Consider the following 27,757-nt stretch of genomic DNA (forward strand, 5'->3'; position numbering starts at 1 on the left):
CCAACACCACTAGCTCTGTTACTGCAGTGCATGCTGAAGGAGGATGCATTTTTGGGATGCCTCAAGGCCATAAACACTAACCATCACTCTCCTAGGGATAGCAGCTGATTTACTTAACTTTTTAAAAACTGATTTACTGCTGATAACCCTGACCAGCCTTAAACCTTTGATGGTGGACTATGGTCAAATTCCCAGGAAAGAAGGGAGCCTGGAAAAGATTGTACTGTCTTGTGAAGTCTAACCTAGCTCCAAGTATACACTGAGAGATGACACAGAAATACTTCCTTGTGAGTATGCAGGACACAGGCTGCACCGTTGTTGTGGCAGGCTGGTTCATACCCATGGAGTCCAACATACTCAGCAAGAATTCACAGGTAACATAAATCACAGAAGGGCAGCATGAGTATAATCCCTGTCATGCTGGCATTTCAGCATAACTGTGCTCTATTAGTCTTAGATAAGAAAATTACAGACTTTGCTTTTCCTTTTGAAGTCACAACAAGGCATCTCTCACAAAGATAAGTGTCTGGGGATAGTCCCCCTCTCAGGGTTATCTAGTAGTCAGATGCTAACCAGGACCTTCCATTAATTTGGGTCTGTACATTCCTCCCACCAGTCACTATTGTTTACAAAACACAGCTCCATTAGAAGTGACTGCCTTAATCTGATGGATGCTCTGCCAGCATTAACACATGCTGATATGCTGATAGCAGCTGAAGCCTTGGTACAAGAGTACCTCAAATAATGGAGACTCACTTGTAATGAATCTATTCAAATAGACTCTTTACAGCACAAGCAGATCTGTGAAAGAAGTTTACATACAAACATTACACAGGGAAGTCAGGATTTCTGTGACACTATCCTGACTCTTACATCTTCTGGATGTTAACAACTGCATGTTGAACACATTATAAAACCGAGGCTATTTTATGCCATGTTGTCTGGAAGCAAAAACTGATTAGAAGGGTTTGACTCAAAGCCCAGTAAATCTGTGGAGGGGATTCTGCATCAAGTTATTACAGAATTTAGAGCACCTAACTGCAAGGCAGAATTCACATTTTTGTCAGAATCTTTAAGTGTTAGCAGTGCACCAACTTTTTTTACATCTGCACCTTTCAGATATTCCTTGAAGCTGTTTGGGAAATCCCAGTCCTCATTCTAGTCTTTATTTTACTCTTTATTTGCAGTAGGAAAGCCAATGTTTTCACTGGGGTAGCTGTTTGAATGAAGAAATAAAAAATACAGTAGAGTTCTTTATTTTAAGATTGCATAAACCCACAAAGATACTCTATTAGAAAGTCATAAAAGTGGTGACCACTTCGAATTGCAGGCTTGCTTAGAAGTAAATACACATATTTTAAAATGTAGTGTAAAAGACAAATGACCAATAGGTCCACGCAAGCAAGTAGTCTGATATGTTTGGAAATGTAATTAATGTAATGGCCCATCTGTCATGGTTGAGCATAGCCATGGTTCCTAGTTTGTATATTTATGTTTTTGAAGCAACTTGACTATTAGTAAAATGAAACACACTGAGAGCATTTCCAGTCAAAGGCAGAACACATCAGTGGAAAACACAATACTGCAGCTGCAGGAACACTCCAGGAGATGGAGACAACCTGGAAGCTCTGCAGGTCCACAGGCTTTGCATTACCTTATGACCAACTTGCTGATTTCACAGGTATGAGATAAATACGGTACCAATACCTCATCAAAAATACTTCTACTCTGAGAAAACATAAGGAGTGTATGACAGCTTTTCCTGTATAAAATTAACTTCAGAATGTTCCAAATGGCATACAGATATTTACATGTGCATATATACATACTGCCAAACAGTGCAGTGTCTCCTGCTTTTACCACATAAACTTCAAGGAAAGCAAAGTAAACTTAAATGTTGCAGAGCTAAAGGGAGCTTCCCCTTGAGTTGTCACAGCCAAGGAAAGCTGCCATTACACAGCACTGTACCAGCCACTCAAGCTCTGGTACTGAAACCAGTAGAACCTCACACACACCAGGCTGATTTCTCTGTCTGTCAGTTCACAGACATGATTGCAAATACTTAACTGCACCTGTAAATCAGATCCTACAGATGTCTAAGGGCCATAAACTTTGCTGGCAAAGCTACTGACTAAATCTCTGGCTCTAAAGTTAAGGTTAGGTCTTGGCTGTTTCTCATAAGTTAAATAAAGTGGAAAATGTACATGATGAAAATGCTTACTTGTCCAGGTCAGCGTAGACCCACACCAAATAACGGAATTTTTACAATGAAGTGACAAAAGAATTGCAGTTCTCAGCATTTTTGCTACTTGCTCTCTTTAACTGCTGTGGTAACATGCAAGTATTGATTGCTTAAGTTACAAATTCTCATAACCTGAAATTGTGACATCCCTTCAGGAGATCAACACACCACTGCCCTGAAGACACACTAGCTTTGGTGGCCTTGGCTTCTCAGGAAGGTTTCCTAGCAAGGCTCAGGAGGAGCTACCATGGCCCACAACACAATGGCAAACACACAATGAGAAACTGATTCCCCTTACAGGAGGACTTCAGAAACACTCAATAGCAGTTCAAAAACCTAACCTGTGCTTTGCAGGCTACTATCTTTCACTAGATTTGGGACTTTTTTCCTGTTGTCCCACAATTATGCAGCTCTGCTTATGTGGCATTGTCACACTATCTGTATAATAAAAAGCAAAAACAAAAATAGCAAACCAGGAAAAAAAAAATGTATTTCCCACATCTTTCCACTTCAAAAGCATGCCTGCCAATGTAACATAACACCAAATTTCCTTACTTACTTCCTGGTCATATAATCCATATTTATACAAACTAGTGCAAATGAGTACATGTCATTCTGAAAGCTCCAGCAAATTTGGATCTCATGGAAAAGCCTGAGGATGCATGCAGACAGAAGGGTGCGGGACACTGCCACCCCCACAAGGAGCCAGGCTATGAGCGAGAGTACTGCACTGTGCTGTATTTGGTGACCCTGGAAGACTTGCTCAGTGTGGCACTGGCAGGAGGTGGCCCTTGTAAGTCAGAGCCCATCAGATCAAGCGGGGAGTCTGTGATCAGCACGTGCTCTTGCCTTCCTGAGCTGGCACCTGTTGCCTGTTCAGCTCTGCTCTGCAGCCTCGAGGCTGTCACCACCCTTTCATTCAGCGCCGTGCTGCGTTCCTCTGTCGAAGTGGGGAAGCTGAGCAAGCCCTGCTCGGCAGCGGGCACAAGCACCCTCTCTCGCTCCCTCACCACGACGTACTGGGAGTCAGGAAGATCCTGAACTGTCAGGGTTCCTGGCCCCACACCTGCCGACTTCACCATCCTCTCTGTAACCACCATGTTACTTCCATGGGGCAAATCAGGGATTTTCACCATCCCCTGAACGCTCGATGCAGGTGCCAGCACTCTCTCTGTCACCACTACGTTCTCCTTACACTGGGGGTCTAAAAACACAGTGGCCGAGTGAGCAGTAGCCCCCCCAGAATAGGATGTTTCTGTCATGGTGACATTGGTCTCCGCATGGCCTGTGGGAAGGTGCAGGCCATTGTACTGCCCAGAATGGGATGATGAAAAGGTTGTTTCTGTGACCACCTCCTTGGACAGGGTGCTTTCTGCTGTGCTACTGCCTGTGTGCATGGGTGGGATGGATTGGAAATGACTGCCTGAGGCAAAGGCTTGTTCAGAGCTGGAAGCATTTTGCTGATCTAAGAACTGCGACTTTGCTTCACTGAGACCAAAACCTGATTCATTCTTGGAGCCACCGTCTTTCAGGTTGATCTGTCTGCCTATACATATTTCTGCTAGAGTCTTAAACTTGTCTCCTAAATCATCAAGAAAATGGTCATCAAGATCCCCCTCAATAAAGCTGCAGCAGCCGACAGAGCCGTGAGGGGAGCCTGATTCTCCCTGGGAATAAATCAGGAGACAGTCTTTTGCAGCTTGCTCTTCATCTTCATCCGCAAAAGAGACAGCTTTCTGCAGACAGAAAACAAAAGCAAGCAAAAGTTCATTAATGCCAGCTCTAGACTTAGTAATTTTGAAAAAGCAGAAATGCTTGGTCAAAAAGGTTGAAATAAATTTAACTGAACCCACAGAAACTGTCAACCAAGTGAGGGTTGTACCTAACATTTTTTTTTTTCTTTTTCAAAACTAGTCTGAACTTGACAGTACACTTGATGAGAAGAAAAATCTGAGATTAAATTTAAAACCTTGGATACCATCACCACATGCTACTGTTCCTTCCAGTAAATGTGCCATTTGTGATACTGCTCCATATTCACAAAAATTGTTCTAGTTTTAGTTCAGTGAATGAACTTCACCTCTAACAAGGTTTTTGTGGGAGAATGCCAAGACCATTTCTGAGAGTATCCTAACATTTAAACAAACATTTAATGAGCACATGCTGACATGTTATCACCTACCGTGGCCCTTTTCACTAGTGCAGCCTACAGGATCACACCCAAGATGCCCAACAGGAAACAAATCAAAAAGTTTAATGGATTGGTGAAGTATGGACGCATAGTCCATCATGTAAATTCTTAGGCTCTATGCAGGTCATCTGGCAAAAGAGGCCTCACAAGTTCTGGCTACAGGGTCAGCTCAATCTGAAAGCAGCATCTGCCATGGAGCTGCTGCAGTGCTGGCACAAATATCTGTGTATGTGCTTGCATCAGCTCCAGCTCCAAAAGTGAAGGCACCCAAATTCTCTGGGCCTGCTGAACCAGCTTTATCTAATATGGCTTCTGGCTTGCGCTCAGAACCACCTTTCTGCCACATTTGAAGTTCTGGATTGCAAATTAGATCAGGCATCTGTGTAATGTGGTATATAGCCAGACCCAAATTGACTCTGCATGTTTAACTGCATTTGATCCTGGAAGTACGCACATAATCCAAAATTCTGCCACAAAAATCAGCATCTGAAACTATTTGGTTTGGTTACTTATCTGTTTCCCCATCCCTGTAATCTGAGATATTTTAGCCTCCCAGAAGTTGTATGGATACTGAGTATGATTTCCCTCCTTCAGACTTAATCAGGCAGTTATGATTAAAGTATGTCACAAAGAGTGGAAGAAAAATAGATTCCTACTGCTGCATCTGTTCACCCAGAAGACCAGTAGCTAGAGCACTCTGAGACATACAAGTACCTAAAGCTCAAATCCTTCCCTGGCCTGAGGTGGTGACTCAAATCCGCACAGCTACTCCCCTGCAAAACCGCATCAGCTGCCAGCTGTAGGGTGTGAAGATGTTTTGTTTGTACAGGTGATGGCGCATGGAAGCCAAACTTTCATTACAAGGAGCTCACCAGCCAAAGGACTAATGATGTGCATAATGAGAAGAGAAATAGCTACAAGTAGGAACAACCTAGTGGCCAATGATTAGGTCAGTAAAAAAAAAAAAAAAAGAAAGGGGATTGCAACATGTGCCTCATACACTTTGGATGAATGGCCCTTTACCCAGGCTGCTGGGCAAACAGACAAGTCAGCATCACTTACTACATCAGCTACTTTGAAAATACAGCCCCACCCATTGGTGTGACATCTTCACCTTATCTTTCAAAAACTTGCTCCATAGTAAAACTTGCTCTGTAGCTGACTACTTTGCTCCGTAGCTGTGACTCATGATGAGTCACAGGTACCTCCCTAGAGACCAGTTTAGTGTGCTTAAGTCCCGAAGATTTAGATCACAGAGTCTTTCTCAGGGCTTTTTCCTGGGCAAGGTGCTCCTTTGCTATTGCTGAATATTCTGGATCCCACCCCAAATTCCTTCCTTGAGAGAAAGGTCTATTTGTGTGACACCTTGCAAGCACTCAGTGCTACAAGACTGAGCATTGTCACACTCCAAGTCCCACATGTGTGGCTAACCCAAAAATCCTTAATGCCCCCTTACTGCACATGCACAATACCAGGACTGTTTATACCTACTTATCTACTCATCTGTTTGTCAAAACATGAACGATATTTCACAAGACTAAGTGTAAACACCAAAATACTGTTATTTTTGGGTCATATGCTTACGTCGTTGAAGTAGTCTCTTAAGAATTCTTCATTCATGGCTCCTGCTGCTCCCACAGCAACTCCTCCTCCAGACACAACTGTCCTGCTGTCTGTACCTGTCATGCCTTCAGCCGCTCCAGCTGCCATGGCTCCATAGTTGGCACCAGAAAGAAGACGCCTTTGCTCTTCCCATCTTTCCCTGGTAATAGTGCTGTGATGCTCTCCTACGTGAGAGGCAGAGCTACCTGCTCCTACTACAGTTTCTCCACTCATTCCTGCTGCCGCTGCTGCTCCAGCTGCTCCGGCTGCTGCTGCTGTTGTTGCTCCTCTCAAGTTCCCAAGCGCAGTGGGTGGAATGAAGCTTAGCACTGGCTACATAAGTAAGACAAATTAAAATGTGACATGAAAGCTTCGCTGTGTAGCACATGGAACTCACCAAACCAGCAGTGGGGCTGGGCGGGAATGGGGAGGGTGCTGTCCTACAACTTGTTTGAATTTGCACTTGTACATGTTGCTGCAAAGAGTAAAAGGCCTCCTAAAACAAGGTGCAGCTTCCACAAACGTACTGCCAAGAAGGTTCATGGAAATGTTTCTATAGATCATTGTTCACTTGAAATTCAGAGGATTGAAAATGAAAAAAAAAAAAAACCAAACAAAAAACCCACTAAAAAAAGGCTTGCAAAACTCTAGGGAGCTCAGCTGTTCCAAGAAAAACTGCCCAGTTTTCTTCAGACACAAAATGCGGAAGTATGCACTGCCTGGCCCTTTCTTTTTTTCTAGCAGTTTGGCTTCCCTGTTAATTATCTTTTAACAAGAATTTGGTGTGAGCAGTGAGCATTGGCCCTAAATCAAAGTCTTTTACCTTCTGTTTCTGTTATTGTGCAAAAGCATGTCAGTGTCATGCCCTTTTTTTGAAAACCTTGTTTTGTAGCATAACAATAAAGGGCAAACTTCTCTTGGCATTTATTGTTCCCTCTGCAGATTTGCACCTTTTTCTGCCTTTTTCTTTTTTAATAAGGAATTTCCTCTGTTTAAAATAGGGAAGTAATTTAAAACAGTCCGAAACTTTAAACCAATGAAGGGAAACTCAGCATTACAACCCATTACTTTGCTGCTTTACCTTGCTCCCAAAGGGGTGCAGAGCATTCCAGGCTTGCAAATGAAAATGTTTCACTCTCTATTGGTTCAATGTTTTTCCCACAGTCCTGTCTTCTGCTCAGATATGATCAACATTTGCTTGACTGCTTTCCCTATACTTTGGGATTTAAATGCTATGGTTGCTTTTTCCTACAGCTGCTGGTGGAAGACATCTCCCACACATCCTTAACTGGGCCTCACAGGGTTAATTTTAATTAATTTTCATGTGTTGCTAATATCTGTTGTAGAGCTTTGAAATATCCACCTGTAGCGTGGAAAAGGCCTCAAGTGCCAAAGTGAACACTGGGATAGAAATCAAAGAGAAAGGCTATTAGGGATACATGCCTTCTCCTCCGGAGCTGCTCCTTCACTGTTCCACTCACGCAACATCGCTTCGCTGTGGTCTGGTATGTCAGCAAATGTCTTTGCTCCACCGAATCCCTTTGCTCCCAAGCCACCAGGACACAGCAGCAGTAACAGTGGAACAACTACAGGGAAACAGAAGGTAGCCATTAACTATGTGATTATTAGGGCCTAAGAATACCAACAGCCACTGTTAAGTTTGGTCAGCTCCCATACCCAAATGTATTTTCAATGAGCTAGTGATCAGCATGAGGGCTGACAAGACTGAAGACAGGTTCCCATATAGTCAAGGCATTTCCTAGAAGCATATGCCAGGCCAGTTTTCTGGGGAGCAAACTGAAAACACGTCAGGGCCTGAATCCTGCAGATGACCACACATGTATGTAGTTATGCTTCTATCAAAGATCTCATATACCAAATCCAAGCCCTGGCTATCACTGTACAACCTCAGCATTTCTAACTCCTCCTCTTCTTTTACTACTAGATAACGACATGGTGTCATGTAAATTCCACCTCACCACTCCCTTGACATGCCTAGAGCATTGCCTGGGGGACTCAAAATAATCCAGTTTCAGAAACAGAGATTATTCCTGTGGCATGAACTTTGTTTTATCACAGTTAGATTGCTGCCAGCACAAGCAATAAACTATTGGGAGTTTAAATGCAGCACTGCTACACCTGGCCATACCATAACTACAAATATTCTTCTCTTATTTCTCTTCTATTTTATCTCACCAAAGAACAATGTCACATGCTGCTCTGAGCAAGGCAGTGAACCTGCAGTGACAGAAAAGAGAGTGGAGAATGTGCTGTGGTTTGAGTAACAAGAGCTAGGGTTCACCTGGGGACATGTGGGAATACCAAAAGCATTCCCCACTGCTTCGCCACCTGTTATTTACAGCACCATAAACAAATATTAAATGTTGTTCACATCAATTTTAAAATGCACAGCTTGAAATCCTTTGAGGGTGAAATGCTGATATTACCAAAATTATTTGGGGATCTGCCATGACTTCACACAAGACTAGGAATTTACACAGAATGTATCAAGATGATAAAACCTGGGAGCTGGACTGTTTCTTTCCTGATGCTTTGCAGACCACATTTACAGTGCTTCTGAGATAATACGAAAGAATTACTTACGCAGCAGAAGTAAAAACGCCAAGATGATTAGTGCAACCGCTGCTGGTCCCAGACCCACCGACTTCGTGCCAATAAACTTCTCTTGGCATACTCCATCATCTGCACACTCACAAACAGTCAGCTGCAGTGACTGTGGCACAGCACAGCTGACCCCTTGGAAGTCTTTAATTAGCATGGGAACTTCCGTTCTGCCTGGCTTCAGGTTTTGTGGTACCAGCTGTATGCTGGTGTCTGAGGCAGGAGTGGGGAGAGGTTAAAAAAAAAAGACAAGAAGTGAGCAGAGAGAAAATTGACTCCTGTAAACTAACTAAAATATAGCTGCTACAGTCTTCCAACAAACCCCCTCCAGTTAAGCCCAGCCAATGCAATGGAATTAAGTTTAATTAGCTGCTGCTACAGTATATGTGTTTTTATCAAGTAATTTATGGTGGTAAGTGGGCAGCCATGCTCACCTACAGCCTCAGACAATTGTGATGTTTCACACAACCAGAGACTTCACATGGAAGACAGCCCGGTCACCTGTATAGCATCAGCCACATCATCTGGATAGATAAAGGCTGAACTCACAAAAAAGCAGCTTCAGTCTTGAGGAGATTAATGTGTTGTACGCCACAGACAGAGATCAGGAGCCAACAAAACACCTGCTCCTGTGGCTGTGTCATGTCAAGGACTAACTAGGCAGAAGATCACAGAATGATTAAGGCTGGGAGGGACCCCAGTGGGGCATCTAGTCCAACCTTCCTGCTCAGGCAGGGTCATCCTACAGCACATGGCACAGGATAACATCCAGACAGTTCTTGACTATCTCCAGTGAGGGAGACTCCACAAGCTCTCTGGGCAAACTGTTCCAGTGCACAGTTACTGCACTGTAAAGAAGTTCTTCCCTGTATTCAGGTGGAACTTCCTGTGCCTCAGTTTCTGCCCATTGCCTCTTGTCCTATTGCTTGGCACCACCGAGAAGACTTCGGCTCCATCCTCTCAGCACCCTCCCTTCATCAGATACTTATAGATTAGGTCTCCCCTTTAGTTGTCTCTTCTCAAGGCTGAACAGGCCCAGCTCACTCAGCCTGTCCTCATAAGAGAGATGCTCCAACCCCTTAATTATCTTTGTTGCCCTCTGCTGGATGCTCCAGGAGCTCTGTGTCTCTCCTACATCAAGGAGCCAGAACTGGACACAGCACTCCCGACGTGCCTCACAAGGGCTGAGAGGAGGGGCAGGATCACCTCCCTCAACCTGCTGGCAATGCTGTTCCTAATGCACCCCAGGACACCATCGACCCTTTTGGCCACAAGGACACACTGCTGGCTCCTGGACAGCTTGTCGTCTATGCCCAGATAATGCATCACTGCATGTTTTTCGTGAGAAGATGGGGATAGCTTGATTCCAGCATTATTCATGAAATCATGGTCACCACACATGGTGCATCAAGCCAGGCAAAGATAGTCCAGCTGAGGGAAGCAACACAGCCCAAAGGCCATGACTGGGCTTTTATAACCTTTAGAGAGAAGGGAGCAGAATGCAAATGATGTTCTTAATGCCTAACTCCATATATAGGGTTGTTTTTTCGGTCTGACTCAGCCAAACTGTCAGTTTGACTGGAATTAATAAATTACAACCTTAGGACTTCAAAGAACTGAAAGTAATTAAAAATACATTTTCTTACCATTTCCAGATGCAATTATCCATTTTTCTGCTGTCCCTTGTGGCTCATCAATGACAGTAAAGCTGAAGGGATAACTGTTTGGGTAACCATCCAAATCATGAGCTGTAACATCAACTAGTTTTGTATCTGAACACACTGTCTGCACAGGGTTCACAATAACTGGGCAGTTATCGTTTTCATCTTTAACTTGAATGACAACTGTGCCAGTGACTGTTTTCTTTGGGGAATCTAGGATTTTAAAACATGAAAAATTAAATTGATTTGTGCACAAAAATTTATCTTAAAATAAAAAAACTTAGTATTTTCCAAGACACCAACATTGCTGAAGTAAGTTTAAAGAGATCTTCCTGGAGCTTATGAGAGCAGTGATTCATCCCCAATGTTAATAAATATATTGACCAAGTTCTTCTGAAGGCAAGTGGTTTTATTACTTTAACTTGAAAAAAAAATCCTATATGGTTACAGAGTAACATGCAGAGTATAAATGAAAAATTCTACTTAGATACACAGGAAGCTCAGGGAGTCTTTCTTGCTCAGCATTCAAGAAAACTTAGGACTATGAAGTCTGATGATAGGCATCCTGAGATATTGGCAATTCCCACCTTGACAACAGATTTTCCTATCAGACCTATTTTTGAAAACTTTTATGAAAGTTCATCTCCATCTAGTCAAACAGGAGAAACAGACACTGTGGGAACCCATTCCAAAAAATGACTTGCCTGTGTCTCTCCTTTGAATACCGAGACTGCACTTGGTGCCTAACTTTAGAGATAGGTAGGTTAAACCAACTACCCTCGTAGATAGGCAAACAAACCATTTTGTGTGAAAACAAAACCCTCTCAACTTACCAGTAGTTACACCCAACATGGTGATAGTGTAGGTACCATTTACTACATGAGGTGATTCGTAATCAAGATTTTTAGCAAGTCGGATTTCACCTGTGACTGAGTCTACAGTGATCCAGTTTGCGGCATCTTTTTCTTTCCTGTATCTGATGAAAATCACATGAAGATGGACACATTTGTAATGAGAAAAACAATCATTTTGTTCAGTAGAAAAAGCAGCTTCACAGTATGTTTACTCGTCATTTACAACAGAGACCAAATCCCTAAATCTGAGGTATGATGCTTCTGCCACTGTAATTGGTTACAACTATAAACCTACCCTGAATGTTAAGAGCTGCTTTTCCCTCTAAATCAAAGATTTAGGTATGGATACATTACAGAAAATATAATTAGGGAGTGAGACTGGAACAGGAGATGGAGCTGCACTGCTGGTCACCATCCTCTTCCCCTCCATCCATACTCCCAGCAAAAGCTGTGCATTAGCCACCCGTGAGAAACTGTATTAGAGGTATTGTAAAGGCTGTGGTGGTGGTGAAATAGCATTCTATCTGAAAAGCTATGATTCAAAACCCAAGCACAGACATGCAGACCCTTTCTGTCTGACTGATAAATGTTTCTGCATATGTCTTCCTAATTTTACTGGAGACAATGAAATCAGTTTGGTAAATCTACTCTCAAAAGTAGACAGGTATGACAAACACATCATGCAAACACAGACAACTTCAGCCCAAACACGTCTCACCATATACAACAAAAGAAGGATTTTCATATCACCTGTTTTCTGCATTATAGAATATTGAAGATGAGGATGTTTAAGGTGTGAATTAGCCTTAGTAGAAAATTATGGCCTTTGAAATTATTTCAGTACAACATGCAAATTTTTACAGTAAGATACAACTTCTGACATAGTCATTTATGATGGTTATAAAAAAATTCTTACGTAATATGTTCTGCTATTTTTCCAGTGTCTTCATCATAGGCTTGATACTGTCCAATAACCTGTTTTATCTGCAGTTTCTCACTTGCTTCAATAATTTTTGTGCCACCAGGAAACACAGGGCCTTCCCGCACATTGATCACCTTAATTTTGATTGGAATTGTTTCTGCTTTGTAACTGGGTTTAATCGACTTGTGGAACTCTGCTTTGTTTGTAACAACAACACCCAAGTTTAGGCTTTGCATTTTTTCATAATCCAGCTCCTAGAGCAATAAAGAAAATAATAAAAAACCACCCAGAATTTGTCAGAATCTGATATCTAGACAACATGCATACATTTAATATTTAAATAATACTATAGCATTCTTTTTTAAGCAATAAGGATGTAAATATTTAAGTAATATTTAAGCAATAAGTATGCTACAGTGGGAGGAAGTTTGTTAACCTGTTAATGTCACTCAATTTTAATGGATGACACCATTGCTATGGCTTTATATTATTGAATTAAGTTACTTTAAGGTATGTGAAAGGAGTCCTACCCATGTATTCTGCCTGTGCTTTCAGTGAATCAATGTTCAGTTACTTGGCTCTTCCAAATTTATGTGTTGGTTTTTTTTTTTTTTTTAAAAACAATATCATTCACTTAATAATGCTCAATTTTTTTTTAATTAATTAGCAGTTTTCAGATAAGGAAACCTGAGTAGGAAATAAAGAAAGCTACTTAGGGCACTATGCATCTTCAGTTCTTGTGGACTAAAGAAAAGTGAAAATTATGAAATAGACATTTCATTAATGGAAAATAATTTTGTCATCATTTCAACTTATGAAAATTCATAAAACAGTCTGGAGCCCACGGCTCATGGAACAGGTGTTGCCTGCAACATTATCAGCGGCCAGGGGAAATAAAGAAATTTATACTGAGATCAACAAGGACAGCAGAAACGTGAAAGTTTACAGCATGTTAGTACTGCTGCCCAAAGGGTAAGGGAACTTCTGCCCGACTAGATATATTTGAGATCACACAGAATGCAAATGGAAAAGCTTGACAAAATTATTATTTTGCATGGAATTACTGAATGCATTAAAAATGCGGCAAAGGAGGAGTATTCACATAATTTACATATTGACTGAACTTTACATATTGACTGAATAAACCCAATTTGTCAAAGCAGATGGATAAATTATTCCACTATTTAAAGCAGATTCTCTAAAATCTATACTTACTTTCACAACAGTCAAAATTCCTTCATTTGTTTGGGTGTCTGTTACAATTTGGAAAAAACCATCTTCATTGCCAGAAACAAAAGTAAAGTTTGCCAGCCAGTTATCAGAAAACTCTTCATCTTTGTCAAATACTTTTATTCGCATAATTTCCACATTTGCTCTGTTTTCTTCAATGCTTCCTTCAAACTGTAATCCAAAAAAAAAAAAAAATCCACTTTTGGAAAAGATATCACGGTTTACCTCATTTCACCAGTGCAATGGATTTTACACATTGTCTTACTATGGGATACTGGCAAGCATAGGAACATGGTAAAACCTGTGATAATTTTACTTACTGTATGACTTTCAACAACAGGCAGATTGTCATTGACGTCCAAAATCTTGATTTCTAAAGAACACGTTGCAGCATTCCCACCTGTTTCACCACCACGGTCCTTTGCTTCCACCACCAAAGAATAACTACTTTGTGCCTGTCACGGTAAAAAAAAAAGGTGCTTAATCCAGGCTAAGGATTAAAATTCTTCCTTTGCTAGATTATCCCTATTACATTTTGGTAATATCTGTTATGGTCAATTATAACTCCTCTCCAGTAGAAGTAAATCTCACACACAAGTATCTTGACAGATTCTGCAGGAGTAGAACTGAGGCTTTGAAAAGGATATGGGACTTTCCCATCTTCCACACAGAGTCAGACTGTACTTACACAGCAAAGGAAAAAATTCCAGTGGCCATGAACAGGGACACAACCAGTGACACCTGCATGTTAGGACATGGCTAGAGGCAGAGACATTTCCCTCAGCCACAGAACTAACATTCCCATCACCATCTGCTGGCCAGGGAAAACTCTGCAAGCCCAGGTTGTGTCACTGGTAATATGTGGCTTTCAATGCAGTTTCACAGTAGCACCCATCCTAACTCTTTGCACTGCGATTTGCACAGCAGGCTACAAAAATGCAGATGCAATCAGCAGCTTTGCAGGTGGTGATCAAGGTTATCTTTGCCATACACCCCCCAGCAGAAAGAAATGATGCCTTGTTTTGTGTAAGTGCTGCCCTGGCTGCACGGGAAGGACAGAACGCAGCAGCCATCAGGCTGGTGCTACGCTAGGGAGGTGATGGGGGGACTACAGCCTTGATCCCATCACCTCCTCCTGCAATCCCTGAACGGCATGCATCAGCCAGACAAGGCTTTAATCCCAAGAGAAGTTAAAGGTAAGAGGGCCAGCTCTTTGCCCTGCAGGCAGGGCTGAGGGTGACACGACGGGCACCAGAAAACCATTACTAACAAACATCAAAACTGGGAGGGTATTTTTACCTCTCTGTCAAGGTTTATTTTTGCTACTCGAACCTCGCCAGTATTCTTATCCATGCTGAATGCAGCACTAGGGCTTTGGGAAACAATCCTGAAAGCAATTTTGGAATTTAGGTTATTCGGCTCATCTGCATCTGTTGCATTTATCCTCATTACAATTGTACCTGGAAAATGCAAGCAAAATACACCACTTGTTTACACCACCATGCACTGGCAAATACCTTTATTGCAATGTCAAAGATAAGAGCATTTTGTTAGATACACCGCACAATCTTCTGATGCTCTTGACTTTATTTATTTAATGCATAAAGTTGGAGAAATGTTCCTAAACTCAAAACATTAAAAGTATATGTTCTAGCCAACAAAAAGATTGTATCCACACACCTCTAACTCGTAGAATTCAATGCATAAATTAAACAACAGGTTAAATTCTCTCAACTATTTTGACAGAAAAATGCAAATACCACACAGAGCAGTTGTACAAGCTTTTGAACAATGAGCTACACTTCCCTCACACATTATTCTCATGAGAGCACTATTAATTTCTCTACTTGAACATTATTAAACATTAACATTAGCTGGAATTCATGCCAAGAGTCAATACATATGGCTGCTATTGACTTGAAAGATTGCTGAGGTTACTCAATACCTCACCAAGTGGATGGGCAAGAATTTGTCTCTTCTGATTACAGTGACGTTGAAGTGGACACACTGCCAGGTATTTTTTAGGTTGTTTTATTCCAGCTTTTCTTATCATCTTGAAAATAATCTGTTGCTCTTATGTTTACTGACGTCAATAAGAAACTGGCCATTAAGTTGTTCAATGATTATAGCACAGCCCTATATGCTTACCAGCAAAGAACCTCATCCAGCCCACAGATAAAGCAGGGCTTTGGATGAGGATGGCAGAGTGAAGTCCCTCTTAAATAGGCTGTGACTACTAGGCCAGAACACAGATCGCATTTCCTGTGCAATTCCTGCTGAAGAACTCTGGTTCCTGGATTTGTGGTAGCTCTGACAACAAACCAAAGGAGCCACAAGAGGAAATACTGTTCTCTCTCGCCCCTAGGGGGATGCTCTCCCTTAATCAAACAACACAGCCTAGCCTAATAAAAACTTTCATTCACACATGGATAACCTAGCTTATGTCAGCGAAACAATGTGCCCTTGTTATTGCAGATATACTGCTGCAAAGTGCATATTCTCATGTCCCCTTGCATATCTTGGGAAAAACTAAAAGAAAAAAAATTAAAAATAAGGTTACCTGTTTCACTTAATTCTTCAATTGAACCAACAAAAATTTCATGTGAAAACACTGGGAAATTATCATTTATGTCCACAACTTTAATTGGGAGATCTATTGGCTCTTCCAGTTTTGCCCCATTCTTATCTAGTGCGTGGCCTCGGACCTGACAGTACAGACAGAAACAATAAGCAAATCCAGTGACTGACTGTAACATATATAAATGCATATGCAAAATAGAAATACATCTATTATATAAAAAAAAAAAATCTAAGTATTATAAAAGCGTATTATATAGGCTTATAAATACAAACAGGTATACACACACTAATATCCAGAAATATATATTATTTCAAGCAAACGCATTTAAAGAAAATAAATAAAAAATGGACAGGAGGGTGGACCTGTAAAGAAAAAATTAATTTTCAACTTACAAGCAGAACTGGAGTCTTCTCTCTGTCCACCCTTCCTGTTATGTTCAGGTCACCAGTCTTTCCATTGATAACAAATAATCCATAAGGGGGTTCTGTTACTCCTTGACCAGATATAGTGTAAGTTACTACTATCCCTGTATCTTCGAGATCTGAATGTATCTAGAAGGAATATAACAAATTAAATAGCACTCAGTAAATAAAATCACATTAAAAAGGGCAACAAAATATTTTTACCATCTTGTAATGAACAAACAAAAAAAATATTTAACAAATTTCACTGCTGTCCTTTGACTGTGGAGATCTTGAGATGAATGCAGGAGGGGCTGCATGTTCTGTCTGAGAATTTGGTGCAGGGAGATGAGGAACATCTGGAGCAGGGAGTTTACCTGGGAGGTCAGACCTAAGGTAGCAAATACGACCAGGACTGGAGAAGGGATAGGGTGGAGGAAAAAATGTCAGATCTGGAGGTGAACACATAGAAAAGGCTGCAGAGACTAGAGATTACACCCTTTCTCTGCTGTCAGCAGATATACAAAACATCTGGAAAAGTGTGCATTGTGCCAGCATCACAATCAAGGGGCAACCCAAGCAGAGGGTAACAGCTTGCTACCACCTGTAGTAACTTTATATGCTGAATGGACAGGAGTGGTGAATTTAGGTTTCAACACTAGTGCATATCACTCACAAAGGGTTATTTCTAGCTCTGTTTCCTAAAAGACTAGGCATACATAATAATGCTCTATGTACACCCTTCTGCCCAATCACCACCGGCAGATTTGGGACCCACTTGCCAAGTTAAACCCCAGCTGAGTATGGGTGGTGGGGTGAAAAAACTCAAAGATAATGCATTCCCAAAAGCTTAATGAAAAATGGGGCTATGAAAAGATGAGAGACTGAGCCAAATCAGGCTTTAAAAGTAAAGGACGAAGAAGGAAATATATCAATCTTCAGCTGGCATTCAAGAGTCTTTTAAAATTAAAAAAACAGTTGTGCATGTGTTTAGGGCAGCCACACCCTTATTTTACATTTTCATCTCTATTTTTATGTGTATTGCATATTAACTCTTTTCTGGGCTTACTCTAGCAATTGGATTCTTATAGGAATTGTCCTCTTCCTCCCGTATGAAAGCTGGAGGGACCGTCCATTCTCGCTTCTGTCTGATTAGGCTGTTGGGATGAGACAACACGCCACTCCTGTAATTTCGATTATAAACCTGTGAAAAGACAAGATGGAATGTCAGCATTACATTTAGTCATTTCAGATAAATGCTTTATTGCTGCTGTAGCCAAGACTTCTAAATAACATTTGCTCTTTCAATAGCTAGTAACTTCAAAATCATGGAGCAGCATCAGCCTCCTGAGTCACAATCTAAGAGCTACACAGTCCTCAAGCTGGCTGAAGAGGAAAACGACACTGGTCTTTTCATCAAGGCAGAATTAGGTAAGACAGGCTTTAAATATATGCGCAAGTTCCCATGACCAGTGGTTGGTGAAAATACACCTGCTCTGGAAGATTTAAATGCTTGTCATCAGATGTGGGAAGAAGCTTTGCACTAAGGCTGTTTTGAGCCACCAATTCTGCCTTACCACCATGTTTATCTTCCCACCAATACTGCCTTGCATATTCAACCTTCTCTCTGAAACAGAATGCATGGAAGAGCAGGCCACGTATACTCAACCCACCCAATGTCTCTGCTATCCTTGTGCAAGCACCCCTCACTCTCACTCTGCATGACACCCCTCATCCTTTTGTCCACCTTAGTCTCTACTGCCTCTGTTGACTCCCAGATTAACATAGTCAATAAAATAGTGGTTGCTTTCATTTACTGAGTTCAAAAAACCTATCTACAAATTCAGTGGTTTAGGGGAATTTTCTCAAAGTTCAAAGCCACTCCGTGTGATGGATGTAGGAATCTATTCACTTACTTTTCAGCTTTCATTTCTTTATTCACTATGCAGCTTTCACATTTCAGAAAATGGTAGAATTCAAGACATTTATCAACTGAAGAAAGGCATGGCTTTGACACTCTGCTCAGAGAACCCCTCTTTAGGCACTGATAAAGAAAAAGTTTTCCATTATATCCTACCTTCACGTAGAGCCCATTTCCATAATTCAAACAGATCTGCAATGGAAATTATGATAATCATTATTAATTCTATATCACTTTAGCAGTACTAAAACTTAACTTGTGTGACCTCCTTCGTAAGAGCAACAAAGCCATAAGGAAGAAGGCTTCTGACCTCTATAAATCAGTATTTATTATTTACCCATAACAGCTTCTGAAAAATTCACCCATAACCATTGACATTAAAAACATACACTCTAACTATGTAATAATTGAGTTTGGCACCTTTTTCCTAGCAGGAAACAGGTTATAAGCAATTAGTATTTTTTTCTAATAAATTCAGACTTTACAGTAATTTTCAAACAACTCCTTTTTTAGTCCTGCACAATGCTTCACTAGTCTGAAACGATGAGGATGCGCCATTGATGGAATCAAGTGTTGGTTGCCGGCAGCGCTTTGGAGAAGCTCCCTCTTCTGGGCAAACCTTGGATTTGTGGCTGTGGCAGGTTACCAATCACATCAGAGAAAAAAATTGAATAAATAGTGTTTAAAGGCAAGGACTAACCCAAACATCTGCTGAAGTGTATGTGACAGAAGCAGCTGCCACTCAGCACCTTGCTGGGAGGAAAAATGGCACCACTTATTTAAACAAGGCAGAAGTGCTTGCTCTGACAAAACCTTACAGGCCAATGTTCAGTATTGGGACTGCCCACCTCTTCACGCACCAGAACAGCTATGCACACCCTTGAATGACTCAGTTAGGTGACAAATCCTGGCTGGAAGAAGCCAACTTATCAGAGACCCCACATTTATGTCCACTCTCCAGGCACCAAAGACTCTGCAAGTAACACCACCCCTCAAACCGCAAAAAATGTAGGTATTGGGAAACAGCAACAATAAAAAGTAGGCTGTTACAACATGGGAGACCTACAAATCAAGTTTTTGAGCTTTGCACAGGTAGCAAATACTGTTATCGTTCTGAAAACAATTACTACTTATATTTTGCAACTTAGGTGATTTTTTTTAGGCATACTACTGCCTAAGGCAAAGTAGGTTCAGAAAAGGTGGTTTTCTACTCAAATAAGTCAGTCTTTGACTGGTTTCTAGTCTGTTGACTGCGCTCTCCCTATTCCTCCCTCTGACTCAGCCTTGATTACTGAATTGATGACAGCTTTTTTTTTTTAAAGATGTTATCTCTTCCCCACATAATCCAGCAGACTGTGTTGAGCAATACAGCAGATTTCTGTTTCAACTTGTTCAACAAAACTGTTTTTCAGATGGTATTTTTCCAATGTATATATTCTGAAGACAAAAATGATCAAGCAGTTAGTTTCCTAATGGATATGCATTGTGAAGGGTACAGGATCTCACACACCAAGCTGTTTTCATGTATGTTCTTAGTCTTACTTGATTTTATAAATTGTATGGATTTTCAAAATTTATTTTCATGACTAATGAGATTCCACCAGCAAGACTGACAGGAGAATTTTGCTTTATAGTCAAGGTTTTCCAACAGAAGCTGCAACTCTTTTGGAAGGTGAATAACTGTCAAGATGTCGTCAGAAACATCCTTAGTTGCTCTAACTGGTAAACTGGGGGGAAAAGTGCTTCTGCCTCAACACTGAATGGGGACAAGATGCATATGATGAGAAGTTTCCTCGTATTGGAAACCTGAGAACCCAGTATAAACAAAAGTGTCTGAAGACCAAGAATAAGCAGATCTTCCACTGAGATGTGTACCAAAAACGTGTAAAAAAATCCATTAGTCATTATAGACAGAAAATCTTTCATTAAGATAAGTAAAAATCAATTTGTTCGCATAGTAGCGAATGTCCCTCAAAACATTCTGGATTAATGCTAAGACAGCAAAAATTACTTTTGCTCTTGTATTATTCAATCCACAGCCCACAGGTAGCCTCACAAGGGACATAGAAGACATCTACAAAAAATATTTAAGAATGACAATTTTATTCACAAGATGCACAAATACAAGGAGAACAAATATATAAAGGGATCCTGCCTTTTTATTGAAATTTTTCAAAGGTTCCAAAAATTTTAAATAGGGGGAAAAGCACTTTTCAGGGACATTTTCTTCAAGGGCAAGTGAAATGTCAGAATTTAGCGCCCATTAAACATGTGAATTTCCCCCCCTCTTTTTTTTTAGTATCTTACAACTGCCTTCTGTTAAATGGCTCAGAGTAGGAAACCTCTGTTATTTGCTGTGGGACATAGCCTTGGCTCAAAAACCAGACATCTACTGATGACACCTGTTGATGACAGAGCTGGAAACACATTGTCAGAAGAAAACTGGATGGTTACAAAAAAAAGGTCTGAGGTCTGAAGTAATGAAATTGGAATGAAATACTACAGGAAAGCAACAGGAATAGGCAAGAGAGCATGGGAAAGAAGGGAGTGACTGCCATGTATAGGGAGTGCAAGGTTGCTCTTGCCCAAATCCCTGCTCATCTATAGTCAGGAAGTGACTAAAGGACAGATTTCCAACACAAAGCTCAGATTTAAGCTGTAAAGCTATAAAGACTGAGTAACCAAGAAGGTACATGTCTGTATTTGCTACACCATGAAACAGTAATGCCTAGAAATGTGGTCTTTTCCATGTGCTGTGTGTTAGGAGATTTGGAGCTTGCACCTCCTGTGAGTCAGTTTGGTGTTGAAGACAACATGTGAAGACCTTAGAGAAGCAAGCAGGGGGGACCATCCAAGGTCATCTACTAGTACACCTCCTGGCCCTGGGGAAAGACAAACTACACTCAAATGCTTCCTGACAACTGTTTATCCTGTTCGTAAAAATGAGGGATGGAGATCCCTCAGCCTCACTAACCTAAGGGGGTGCCTAGATAGTCCTACAGATGAAAAGTCTTTGTTAACTTTTATCTTCATTTTGTTATCCTAATTTTTAGCTCCTTGCAAGTTGACCATACTGCTGCTTGCATGAGATTCAGAGTAAGGCACACTAATTTACATATCTAAATGAAAGCTAAGTGCCTAAACTTTCATTATGATCAGCAAAAATATAGCCAATATCAACAGAGATCGGAGCGCTGTTCAACTTGCCCCCAAACCAGCTCAAATCTATTTCTCTCTGGGCTCTACTAGTTGTAAGTATGCTCAGTTTGAAAACCTAACACAGGAGGATTTGTAGAGCAAAGCGTTTGATGAAGAGAACCCAGCACCACGCAACCCACGTTTTGATGGATCCTTCAGACCAGAATTAGCTTGGTCCCACAGATCCCTGCATCTACACGCAGATGGATGAATCTCCCAATGTGGTTTCACCCAGGAGGGATACGATTCATATACTCCTGAGATTTGCTTCAAAAGCACAATTCGATCCAACCAGACAGGTGCACTCAGCATCCACTGCATCTCCATTTACCATAACAGAAACTTAAACACCTATATTGAGTTGTCTTAACCTCAAACCCAATCTCCTTCTTTGTCATGTTGACAATGCTCTCATTGTATGGTGCAATTCCCTTTTTTTCACAATTCCCTTTTCTTCTACCCTTCATGTATCTGCAAACTTATCAAACATCTTACTCATTGTCTTTTCTCACACACCAGTTCTTTAATGTCCCTTAAAAAAATCGTAAAACAGGATTTCGTGACTTTCGATTGCATTTTGTTTTGGCTGTTCTGTAGTCTCTCATGGACAGATTACTTTTTTCTGAAGTCTGGCATCAAAAGTAACACACCATTTCTGTTCAATAGGATGGATAAAATACTAGACCTTATATATTTCTAAGCTGCTTTCAGACCTCACCGCAGCCGGGTTTTCCCTCTATTTTGGGACAATATTAAAATGTTGAATCAATCTACAGATGCTTGTAAATACTTCTACCATGTTTCAACGTGTTGCTGGCAACAGAAGCTAGGTTGCTTTGAATTAGCTCACCTCTGCATCATTTTGTGATGGTTTTTATTTAATTTCTTTCTATGACTTCTGAAAATTACCTGCTACTGGCTCTGACGTTACAGTAGCGATCTAATATATTCAGGCCTGAATTTCATCATACCCAGCCTAAGTCTAACATCCCAAACATCAATGAAGTGCAGTCTAAGGAAGACATTCAGAGAAAAAGTGTATTTTGCTACTCCCATAGCAAGAATCATACATCTCTGTCAACTATTCTTTCACTCAAATGCAGGAAGCTTTCTAAGACTTCTTCTGTTGAAGACATGGTGTCCATCTCCTTTAGAAACGACTGAGAAACCTCCCAGTCCAATAATCCTTGATAGCCGCGCCCGCCCGGCATCCCAATGGCTCTGGGTGTGTGCCCTGGACGTGCTCCAAGTCAAGCCCAACCCTTTGGGCACATCACCATTCAGCACAGCCGAACATTTCTGGAAAAGGGTCAGAGGCAGGCGCCTGGGGAAATCTGCCATAACCTCTGCGAGGTACCCAGGGATGACAATACAAGGATGCAACCTGCAGGCAGGGAGGGAGCACTGAGAGATACTTCCAGGAAAAACTGGGAGAGGAAGAACCTACCATTCTTGATGCTTCTAAGGTAGAAGATGCTTTGCGAAGACACTACTTTTAGACTAGTTTTGTTTTTCAGTAGTTTCTTAAGATTCATAAGAAATAAATGACCCTATTCTAATACTCTCAAATAAGAAACTTGACTTTTTGCCACATGAATGTCCAGATTAGGAAAAAAACCCCAAAATTTCAAAACCCAGCAGTGACTCTCTTTCTATTCTGACATCAGCCAACTAAGGCAGCTTTATTCACTCTAATATCCTATCCGACAATGAGGCTTTTGGGCACCAAACTGAGTTGACTCTCAGTACATCATATACTGCCCCAGCCTTACCCGAAACTGAGGACGATGAGGATTGAGAAAAATAACGTTCTTCAGTCAAAACTAACAGCATCCTGAACCAGTGCAAGCCCACCAAAACAGACGATGGTGTGGCTTCAGGTATTGAAGAGAGAATACATAAAAACTTTTGTACAAGTGGCACTCCATGTTTTCCATCATTCTTTTGGACAAAACGAGGATAAAAACATTTTCCAACCAAACCCCAACTACCAGCTTGCTGTAAAAAACAGGTTTAACTGTTGCTGGCCAACTTGTGCACAACTGTATGTCTGTATCAAAGTTATCAGGCAACAGGTCTCCAGATAACAAATCTGATCTTGCAGGATACCGAGCTCGGGGAACAAGGTCCCGACCCCCTGCACCTTCTAGTCTGTCTAAGCAACAAGCCATTACTAATTCCTGCCCAGCTGCTCCGCAGCTCCCGGCACAGCCCAGGGCCTGGCCTCCAGCCTCACCTTTGAGTGGCGGCAGCCCGACTTCCGCAGGCATTCTGCCAGCCTGGAAAGGTGAAAAGCAAAAGAAAATGCCGCAGATACGACAAAGAGTTTGCCGTAAACCAGCTAGAAAGAACTAGAAAGCATCCGTCCAAATCCAACAAACCAAGCATTTTGGTGTCAGTTTGTTACGACACAGTCGTTGCGTTTGGCCTGAGAAAGTATTTTTTAGGATGGGAGGTCTAAGGCTGATGGCTGAAAAATAGTGAAGGCAGGAGAAAGCCTGAAGTGTCCTGGATTGTTACGAATTTTGTGTAATTTTTCTAAGGCGATAAAGACTTCCAAACTTTTTGATTCATCTTCCTTCCTGGCACTATTCCCTCGAAAGGGAAACACAATTTACTAGTACAGATACTATACTGAACATGAAAACAGCAAAAATGTGAACTCCTCACTGCGTTCCTGTTCCTCCCGCCGCCGCAGCAACCCCACCCATCCCGGACACCGTTCCTGTTGGGATTTTCTACCTCCACCTGCTTTCAGGCAGCGAACGGCGATGGCTTTTATATAATTCCCAAAGAAAGAGAGAAAAAACCCGTTCCCAGCCACACGCAGCCGGCGTTGGGAGGGCCGCCAAGCCCCGACGGGAACACCACTCCCCGGCGGCCGCCCTCGGACCCCAGCGGCGGTGCCCCCGCACTCACCAGCAGCGCCAGCAGCCGCACCGCCGCCGCGGGGCCCCGCGGCATGATCGCCAGCACGGGCTCAGCTCCTCCGGCCGCCCACCACGGGAATGCCGGCCACTCGTGGAGGGGCCACAAGTAGCCGCGGGTGGGTGGAGTGTGCCGGGCGGGAGCCGCGCCGGGACGGGACAAGAGGTGCCCGGCCCCGAGCCCCGCCCCGCCCGGCCCGGCCCGGCCCGCGGCGGCGAGTCCCATCCGCGCCCGCCGAGCTCCGCCCGCGGAGGCTGCACAGGGCAGCCCTCGGAGTACCAGGCCCCAGCTTCCCCAGGGCTCCCAAAGTTTGCGGGTTGTTTTCCCCGCTTCCGCCGAGGAAGGCGAGCCGGAGCGCGCAGGAGACGCGCAGAGCAGCTGCGACAACAAACGGATACATTAACGAGTAATTGATGGGGGGAGCGCAGTCTCACGGGAAAATAAAATTGTGGGTGTTTTTGAGGACAACCTTCCCTGTAATCCTCATTTTTATACGCTCCGGGCCATATCCTTCCTACCCCTATCTAGCAGAGATCTTTCCTAGATACAACTGATTAATTGGTACTTACGAAGGTATAACTGATTCTTCGTGATGGCGAAACAATTAAATATGCTTTCTGTACGTCCTCTCTTCTTTGAGGCAGTCACCTAGTTAATCTTTCCAGGATCACACTCAGTGTGGTAAGTAACTGCCGAACTCGCTGGTTATGATACTATTTGTGATACTTTTGGGGCTCAGAGAGGAGAACCAGCCTCATGGGATTCTTTCCAATCACATTATGTACCTTCATTGCATGTTGTAACAATGCACGATAAATAATTCAATGTCAGTTGCAACAGTTATAATTTCCATGGCCATCATGAGGGGAAGAGATTTACCTCACAAGTTTTCCTGAAGTCACATATATCTTTGTGTTATCTAGTTAGACTATCCCAATTTACAGAGTTTGCTGATACCCCTGCATAAAAATAGTTGTCTTAATTTAAAGAAAACAAAAGGCATAAACAAGCTAATATATGTGAAATGCGCAGTATTAAGGGGGTTTGTATTCTTTCCTTGTTCTGTCACTGAGTCACTGTAACCAATCACCTATCACTTTGTAACCAAACAGAACTGCGCACGTTCACACAGCAGTACACACTGAGATCCTGTGAGGATCTTCTTCGAGGTCTGGAGGACAGGGATGTATTTTGGCCCAGGTTTGACAGCCATTGTAGCTGCTGCAGCTAATGGTAGTAGAGGCACTGTGGAGTTTTCTTTTAGTTGTTCCTGTTTGAGATAAATGAGGCAGAGCATGTCTCGGAGAGCATTCATATTACAACTCTTTTAATATGGTGATTTAGATGTAGATTCTGCTTTCTGTTACGCTTCCTAGACGGTTAAGTACTTCTTTGCATCAAAAAGCTATAAGAGAAGAACCTTGATCTGAAACTTTCTTCTTAATCTGCAGGTTGCTTTGTAGAATTCTGAAACAGTTTTTGGTTGCCAATCCAGTGCACTGTTAATGAGGTTATAGTATATATATATATATATATATATTTGCAACTATTTGCCAACTTTAAATGCCAATACGATGGAGTAAAAGGCTAAATGAATTTCTTTTGAAAAATCGTTAGCATTGATTTCCCTTTGAAGTCGCATGTGCTTACAGGAGACATGAATAGAATAATCTTTTCCCAGAGCTCAATAGCACAGGATACAGAATCTCTTCTGCAAATTATCTTGCTAGAGCTTAGATGTCTGTTCTTAAGTTGCTTATAGCTTAAGTGTGGGCCAGCTACATGTCTTGGACATCCTACAAGAACCTCAGCTATCATAAAAATGTTGTTTGTTGTTTTTTAGTTTCTTTGACTTGGCTCCCTTGTATGAAAAACTTCTGTTATTCATATTTAACAAAAATAATTTGCCTGCTGTTACAAAAAGAATGTCAAACAGTATCAATTTTGTTTTAAAACAGCTAGTAAGTGTGTCAACAACCACTGAAGCCTAATTTATTTCTGCCTTTCCTTCACTTTAACCTGGGAGCAGCTAAACACTCCTCCTCCCACAACCAGGCCGCAGTTCTGTCCCTACAATCAGTTTGCACTGGAGGATCCATTGAGCATGATCTTTGTTTTCCTGCTGGGGACAGCAGCAATTCAGAGTTCACCGACACTGCAGAACAAAGAGAAAATTAATCTTTGCTTTTCAAACCGTACAAGCCGCTGAGCCCTTCTTGATGCCTGGTGAGGGGAGTGTGTTTCAAGGTGTGAGGCATGTGCCAGGTTGCTGTTGTCTCAAAGTACAAACAGCTGTCTAAATTCTCTTGATAAACTTTTAACAGCAAATTAGTTATCATCTGAAACAACCTAACTTTTGTCAGGAGTGTTTGCTTTCAGGAATAAGAGTGGTCAGCACAAGTTACTAGCGAGTTACTATCAAACCCTTGCTGTAGTGACTGGATCTTGGTGACTCCCCCGAAACCTTGCCTTGCCCCCACCTCTGCCTGCCACTCCCTATTCATGCTGACTAATCTTCCTTACAGCAGTGCTAGGAAACTTCTGGCTTCCCTGGGGTGGAGGACAAGGACATGCTTGATCAGACCAGCAGAGTTCATCTCTGCTTCTTACAAAAGCAAGGTTAACTTTACAGCAATTGTATTTTTTGGGTTTTTGTTGTTGTTTTTTCTAGAACAATACAGTTTCTTCTTTTAGAAAATTGATTCAACCAAATGAGACAAGTGCAGTACCTAGCGAATGGTGTTAAGCTGGAAAACCCAGTGTATAGTCTTAGTAATGAAATGTTGAAATTAATTTATATTCACATGAAGCTATTATACAAATATTTTGCATTGTTTGAGATTATGTCATTAATCTTTTCTGCATTGTTTAAAGATTCTTTACTGCACTGTGGTTGCAGATGGCACTCATTTTTTGGGAAAAGATCCCAGTAGAAAGCAGTGTATCAGGGCATTGCACAAATATATCAAAAGAACATTTAGTTATTCAAAATAGGTAATGGATAATGCATATTCTGTAAAAAATTATACACGTCACAGATGGTTTCCAACCCCCAGACAGCTCTTGAGACTGGAGCAATTGCAATACGTACAGTCACCAGCTTCAATGTGCTTGCATGACCAAGCACCTACATTTTTTTTGTGGGCAAAAATCCTCTAACTGAGGAGAGAAGTAGATTAGCACCAGAATTTGATACTTTAAGCAAACACTTGGCATTCTAAAAATGGAGTCATTGTTGTTCCTGTGTGCGTTAACTATGTTTTTGATTCTTCATGCCTCCTGTCATGCTCCTTAAACAAATTCAAGCAGGAATAATCCACCCCTTTCTTTTGCTTTATCTCCTCTCTCTCACTCAACTGCTTTCTCCTTATCTTTCTCTGTTCAGCTCTTTCCCTTATATGCAT

At 41.7% G+C, this 27,757-nt stretch overlaps 1 protein-coding gene and 1 long non-coding RNA gene across 2 annotated transcripts; one reads left to right on the forward strand and one right to left on the reverse strand.

Moving 5' to 3' along the window:
- Positions 1-766: 766 nt before the first annotated feature.
- On the reverse strand, positions 767-24,593 carry DSG2 (desmoglein 2). Its single transcript, XM_042029109.1, has 15 exons — positions 24,345-24,593; positions 18,384-18,419; positions 17,376-17,510; positions 16,298-16,456; positions 15,885-16,029; positions 14,624-14,784; positions 13,645-13,779; positions 13,310-13,495; positions 12,089-12,348; positions 11,152-11,294; positions 10,304-10,531; positions 8,640-8,870; positions 7,479-7,621; positions 6,018-6,368; positions 767-3,978 (listed from the first exon to the last, which is right to left on the reverse strand). The coding sequence occupies exons 1-15, from the start codon at positions 24,576-24,578 to the stop codon at positions 2,953-2,955; spliced, it is 3,573 nt and encodes a 1,190-aa protein (XP_041885043.1). The 5' UTR covers positions 24,579-24,593; the 3' UTR covers positions 767-2,952.
- On the forward strand, positions 17,522-18,919 carry LOC121665166. The gene is made up of 2 exons (XR_006016257.1): positions 17,522-17,737; positions 18,741-18,919. It is a non-coding gene; the product is annotated as an uncharacterized LOC121665166 (long non-coding RNA).
- Positions 24,594-27,757: the final 3,164 nt, after the last annotated feature.

The sequence above is a fragment of the Corvus kubaryi genome, unplaced genomic scaffold (genome assembly GCF_017639235.1).
Source record: "Corvus kubaryi isolate FWS band 111438036 unplaced genomic scaffold, C.kubaryi_AGA036_p1.0 37312, whole genome shotgun sequence".
Lineage (NCBI taxonomy): Eukaryota > Metazoa > Chordata > Aves > Passeriformes > Corvidae > Corvus > Corvus kubaryi.

Bases quoted from the DNA above. Each gene is read 5' to 3' on its own strand.
- DSG2 (XM_042029109.1), bottom strand. From the start codon at position 24,578: ATGGGACTCGCCGCCGCGGGCCGGGCCGGGCCGGGCGGGGCGGGGCTC. The intron at 11,295-12,088 runs GTAAGAATTTTT...GATTTTCATCAG, and splicing joins AAAATAGCAGAACATATTAC to ATACAGGAAAGAAAAAGATG. The intron at 10,532-11,151 runs GTAAGTTGAGAG...TTAAAATCCTAG, and splicing joins CATGTTGGGTGTAACTACTG to ATTCCCCAAAGAAAACAGTC.